Source organism: Sinocyclocheilus grahami, unplaced genomic scaffold, assembly GCF_001515645.1.
Source record: "Sinocyclocheilus grahami isolate Dianchi unplaced genomic scaffold, SAMN03320097.WGS_v1.1 scaffold804.1, whole genome shotgun sequence".
NCBI lineage: Eukaryota > Metazoa > Chordata > Actinopteri > Cypriniformes > Cyprinidae > Sinocyclocheilus > Sinocyclocheilus grahami.
Window position 1 is genome coordinate 11,071 of NW_015505983.1, and position 6,351 is coordinate 17,421.

General features: G+C 43.7%; 1 protein-coding gene across 1 annotated transcript in view; it reads right to left on the reverse strand.

Annotated features, from left to right (window-relative positions):
- Positions 1-3,120, reverse strand: part of LOC107562049 (keratin, type I cytoskeletal 47 kDa-like) — a 9,692-nt gene extending 6,572 nt beyond the window's left edge. The window contains exons 1-6 of the mRNA XM_016246610.1: positions 2,535-3,120; positions 2,200-2,282; positions 1,928-2,084; positions 1,680-1,841; positions 191-316; positions 3-59 (exon numbers count right to left, since the gene is read on the reverse strand). Coding sequence (XP_016102096.1) covers positions 3-59; positions 191-316; positions 1,680-1,841; positions 1,928-2,084; positions 2,200-2,282; positions 2,535-3,068 — 1,119 coding nt within the window. The 5' untranslated portion in view covers positions 3,069-3,120. The remainder of the gene's footprint in view (positions 1-2; positions 60-190; positions 317-1,679; positions 1,842-1,927; positions 2,085-2,199; positions 2,283-2,534) is intronic.
- Positions 3,121-6,351: the final 3,231 nt, after the last annotated feature.

The window sequence follows — 6,351 nt, forward strand, 5'->3', positions numbered from 1 at the left end:
GCTAGCATAGCGCTGTACCTAGCCTCTGTGTCTGCCAGTGAGTTCTCCAGCGCTGCTTTCTGTTTGAGAACATGCACAAAAACATAATAAAGCACCGTTGCTCTGCTTGTTTTGAGTCTTGCATTATATTTTCCTACCTCTGGTTCAGATAATCTATCTAATCTCACTCTACATTCCACTTGTGTCTCACCATGCTGAGTTGAGACTGCAGCTCGATCTCCAGACTCTGTAAGGTGTTTCGCAGCTCTGTGATCTGCGATCTGGACGTATATATGGTCTCTGTGCTGATGGCCACCTCTTTGTTCAACCCTGCCGTCTAAACAATAGACAAAAACACTATATCACTATCCAGGCACTACTACAAGTGACATTCAGGAATATGTGGTTTATTATTCAGTGAAATCTTGATAGCAAAGTAGAATTCAAATTTAGACTGAGGGAGAAAGAAGAAGTCTTACCTTGTCTTTGAACCAGGCCTCCTGTTCCCTGCGGTGTTTCTGTATGATGTTCTCGTAATGAGAACGAATCTCCTCCATAACCTTGTTCAGGTCTTGCTGAGGAGCAGCATCAACCTCTACGTTCACTGTGCCTGTCAGCTGTGACCTCAGTGCAGCCAGCTCCTGTAATGCCACAGTATAAGAGAATAGAATAGAATAGAATAGAATAGGATACTCCAAAATTTAGGATCAGTTCTACATAGATGATCTATCAGAAAACCACTACAAACCTCCTGGTGGTTCTTCTTCATAAATGCCAGCTCTTCCTCCAGACACTTGATCTGCATCTCCAGGTCGGCCCTTGCCAGGTTTGTCTGGTCCAGTAAGCGGCGCAAGTTAGCGACGTCAGCCTCCACAGACTGCCGCATCACCACCTCATGCTCATATCTGATTGACATAGGGAATAAACACACCAATCATTATTTAAACACAACCAATGTCATAAATACACACATGCACTACTGTTCAAAAGATTGGAACCAGTACGTTTTTTAACATCTTGCGAGAAGTTTCTTATGCTTACCGAGGCTGCATTTATTTGACCAAAAATACAGTAAAACTATCATAACGTAATATGTTTTCAAATGTAATGTAGGCCTATTTCTGCAATGTCAACCCTGGTTTGTTTTAGCAGCCATTACTTCAGTGTTCAGTGTCACATGATCCTTCAAACTGAGCCAACTCGGCTTCCAGCATGTTGATTTGGTTCTGGTACCCTGCTAGCATAGAGCTGTACCTAGCCTCTGTTTCCAACAGTGAGTTCTCCAGTGCTGCTTTCTGTTTGAGAACATGAGAATAACACGAGAATAAAGCATCATTGCTCTGCTTTCTTCAAGTCTTATGCTATATTTTCCTTCCTTTGTTTCAGATAATGTATCTAATCTCTCTCACTCTACATTCCACTTGTGTCTCACCATGCTGAGTTGAGACTGTAGCTCGATCTCCAGACTCTGTAAGGTGTTTCGCAGCTCTGTGACCTGTGACCTGGACGTTTGAATGATCTCTGTGCTGTGGGCCACCTCTTTGTTCAACCCTGCCGTCTAAACAAAAGATAAAAACACTAGATCACAATCCAGGCACTACGTCAAGTGATTATTCAGTGAAGTCAGGAGTCTTGCAGTATGTTTGATAGCAAAGTAGAATTCACAACCCGTGGATTCAAGGAGACAGAGGATGTCTTACCTTGTCTTTAAACCAGTCTTCCTGTTCCCTGCGGTGTTTCTGAATGATGTTCTCATAATGAGCACGGACCTCCTCCAGAACCTTGTTCAGGTCTTGCTGAGGAGCAGCATCAACCTCTACGTTCACTGTGCCTGTCAGCTGTGACCTCAGTGCAGCCAAATCCTGTAAACCCACAAGGCTTCAGCATCAGGTCTCTGTTTAGCTGCACAAGTTTTAAAAAAAAAAACTACAAGCAAGTTATTACAAACCTCCTGGTGGTTCTTCTTCATAAATGCCAGCTCATCCTGCAGACTTTCAATCTGCATCTCCAGGTCGGCCTTTGTCAGGGTCGTCTGGTCCAGCAAACGGCGCAGGTTAGCGATGTCGGCCTCCACAGACTGCCGCATTACCAGTTCATGCTCATATCTGATTGGTGGAAAAGCAGGATGAGAAATAAACTCACCAATATAAAGCATGATCTTTCAAGATGCTAAAGCTATCAAGCTATGGTTACAGAGGAATGTTATTTGAGAGAACTTACTTTATCCTGAAGTCATCAGCAGCCAGTTTAGAGTTGTCAATCTGCAGGAGGATGTTGGCATTGTGGATGGTAGCATTTTTAATCTGTAATGAAAAGCATTGAGATGCAGTTTTTAATACATTAGTTCAGAACATAAAAGTGGGGCAAAATGTCATAAGGTTGCATGCCAAATATGTCAGACTTTATAACTTTGCAGTCTTTTATATGAGAACAGTATGCAGTGTGTTGCAAGGATTCTCTGTAATCTGCAATCTATTATTTAGCAACTAGATTAGTGCACTAGAATTTGCTAGTCTTTCCTATCATGTGGCATATTCTTTCAGGCATCACTGTACCTTGTCCTTCAGGTCCTTGATGGTGTTCCAGTAGGGGCTGTAGTCCCTCTGGCAGATCGGCCCCTTCTTCTCATAGTACTCACGGATCTGCCTCTCCAGGATGGCATTGGCAGCCTCCAGCGAGCGCACCTTCTCCAGGTAGGACGCCAGACGGTCGTTCAGGTTCTGCATGGTGGCCTTCTCATTCAGCTGGAAGTCATTTACAAAGCAGCCTCCAGGCATTATGCCTGCTACATATCCTCCGCCATAACCTCCACCGTATCCACCACCAAAACCATATCCTCCACCACATCCTCCACCATATCCTCCACCGTATCCTCCACCGTATCCTCCACAGTATCCTCCATCGTATCCTCTGATTCTGGATTGCAGCGAGGAGGAAGAGATGCGGGTGCTTCCACCCAAACCACCTCCATACACGCTGTAGGCTTTCTGTGGAAAGAACGTGGAACAACCCCGACTCTTGGTGATAATGGACTTTGAGGTCACGGTCTTGGGTCCTTTGGAGGACGTCATGCGAACAGAAACCGACATGGTGGATGGATAAGGAGATGAGATGAACCCAGAGAGGAAACTGTTGAGAGAGTTGTCCAGACGAGGATGGCACCTTTGAGTCCAGCTCTGACCTCTTATAGAGATGCAGATCCAGGGCGGCTCCAGGACTTTGTGGGTGGGTGAGGGAGGGTAGGGTGTGTGTGGGAGAGTGTATGTGTGTCAGTCCCAGCTGTCACCACCAGCGGAGATGAAACTTAAAGACCAGTGTTCAGGTTCCACCCTGGTGAGGAAGCTGCTGAGGAATTTATGTGTTAACCGAATGTACTCATGAGATGTACTCACCCTCAAAACTACAATGGAGGGAGTGCAGTAAAATAATTAGGCTTGCGACACACACTGTGTGTATGCAAGTTGTGTGTGTGTGTGTTTACGAGCATGTGGCCAGTGTTTTGTGCCAATGGAGGAAATCCCTTCGACAGTACGGTGCCGAAAAAGGTGGCTGAGCTGGTCATGCAAGGTTGGACATTTTATAAATTCACCATTTTAATCATAATAAAGAAGGATTTGGCAGACAGGTAGCTCCCTGAGGTGATGTGAGATCATCTGTGGCAGTTTCACCTCCCATTTACAGGTCACATGGATCAGCTTGAGTAATTGCATGCCCAGCTTGGTTATTTTATTTTATTTATTGTGAATGGTGCATGTGTGCAATATTTTAATATTTATTTAGTTTGTAGACAAAAACATGAGGAAAAAGTACAAAAGATTCCACTTTTAATTTTTTATTTGCTTGTGTGCAAGTTTGTCACAAAGTGTGCATTAAATGTCTAAATTAAATGGTTTATTTTAAAACGTCTATTTTCTTAGTGTCCTTTCTAATAAAGCTTCTTTATTCTTCATCTTGAATCTGAGAGACAGAGAGAGTTAGTGTTGTGCTTAGCTGCACTAGAGGGCGCTGTGAGCAGCAGGTTGAGCAGCAGAGCTGATACTCTTGGCTCTCGTCGGGTTCAGTGGCGGCGCCTGTAATCCAAACTACTGGGAGGCTGAGGCTGGAGGATCGCTGGAGCTCAGGGCTTCTTCTGGGCTGCAGTGGACTGTGTCGATCGGGTGCCCACACTAAGTTCGGTATCGATATGGTGCTCCTGGGGGAGCTCGGGACCACCAGGTCGTCTAAGGAGGGGTGAACCGGCCCAGGTCGGAGACCTGGGGGTCAAAGCCCCCGTGTCGATCAGTAGTGGGATCGCGCCTGTGAATAGACACTGCAGCGCAGCCTGAGTGATACAGCGAGTGTGAAAATGAAAAAGTGAAAGTGACGTGGTGACCCATACTCGGAATTAGTGCTCTGCATTTATCCCATCCAAAGTGCACACACACAGCAGTGAACACACACACACCGTGAACACACACCCGGAGCAGTGGGCAGCCATTTTTTTTGCTGCGGCGCCCGGGGAGCAGTTGGGGGTTCAGTGCCTTGCTCAAGGGCACCTCAGTCGTGGTATTGAAGGTGGGAGAGAGCGCTGTACATTCACTCCCCCCACCTACAATCCCTGCCGGTACAAGACTCGAACCTGCAACCTTTGAGTTACGAGTCCGACTTCCCCCGTGTGTGTAGTTATTTGGTGTGGGACTATTTAATAATAATTAACATGTATAATTAACATTGTAATGGTATTTATAAAATGAAAAACAACAACAAATAATAATAATAATAATAGTAATAATAATAATAGTAAATTAAATGATCTTTCGATTGTTTGTAACAAACTCGTACTGTTCCGGAAGCTCAAACAGTGTATGGTGCTAGAAAAATTTACGGGTTCGATTCCCAAGGAAGCATAAAAATGTCTGCCAAATGCATTAAAGAGGAATTTTAAGAAGGAGAATTTTATTTCAATATAAGTGACGTATTTTAGAGCTCCACCTCTCCATCTCTCACTCATAGCAAACTAGGGGTGTGGTTAAGGATATAGAGTGGTGGAACTATGATGTCACTTTGTAGGCAAAAACCCGGAAGCGAGTTAGCATTTTAGCACTTCCGGTTCCATAGTCCCAGAGTTTGGTTAAATCCCCTAAAATAAGGTCCGTGGTTCACACAAGCTCAAGATACTTTCACATTTTATTCTGACATAAAACACACCAGTTACACCCCACTCGTGTTTTTTTTAAAACTGTTACATTTCTTAACAAAGACGGTTGCTAACAAGTTGCTAAATGGGACTACAGACATTATCGTCATCACGCCGAACAGTTTATCAATTTACAGTAGGCTATTTTCCAACTGTAGTATAATCTATAGTACAATTAATTGTAGAATAACCAATTAATAGTTTACCGCATTTTATATTGTTGCTCGACAATGTTTTTTTTGCTTTGCCCTGAAATGCAAAACAAATCTGCGGATGGAAGATGCTCGTTTTATCGCTTACTGATACGGAGACTCTGGGTTCGGACCATAAGGTATAAACTCCATGTAATCAGCACATTCACCGGCTTAGTCATGGTGAAAGTGAAACCTTAACGATGCATAGTACTTAAAGCCACATTAAAATGAAATGTTTATGGCCACAAGCCGCTGTTAGAAAACATATAGATTGAGGATTTCCTAGAAGCAATGATAAAATAACATTTTGAGTAAGCTACTCATCCTAACAAAACGATAGCTGAAATATGGTACTTTATTCACTAAAATAAGTTTCATGAGGAAGGACCACACGTACCACAACCAAATATGTAAATGAATTGTTTATTATTCAGAATGTTAGGGATGAGTTGGAAGTGGATGAAAAGGTAAAGGGGATAGGATGATGGTCAGGTTGATCTGGGCATCTGGAATCGATGACCTGGAGAGACTCAGGATGGGTGTATCATCTCATTTGTATATTTAGGCCAGACGATTAGGACCCCCCGATGCAACCTGAAAAGAATAAGGATAGCTGATTTGATTAAAGGGGAGGGAAGGGTGGGTTCGAGAGAAAGAGACAAACAGCGTGGTATGAGGAGTTCTGGCGCTTTTATTTAGGCTTCAAAATTCATTTTGTGAAGATTATCTTGATGGACAAAATGTGTCAGTTTCATGAACTATGATTGAACACAGAGCTTATTTTTTGCGATAATCCAAAAGCCTATGGAAAAATTCTATTGGCCTTTTTTCGAGGGAACCAGTGCGACGCTAACAGCCGATCCGCATACAAAGTGACGTCATAGTTCCCCCACTCTATTCTGCCCAAGCCGTCAAAGTGACGTCATAGTTCCGCCACTCTATTCTGCCCAAGCCGTCAGTGACGTCATAGTTCCCCCACTCTATTCTGCCCAAGCCGTCAAA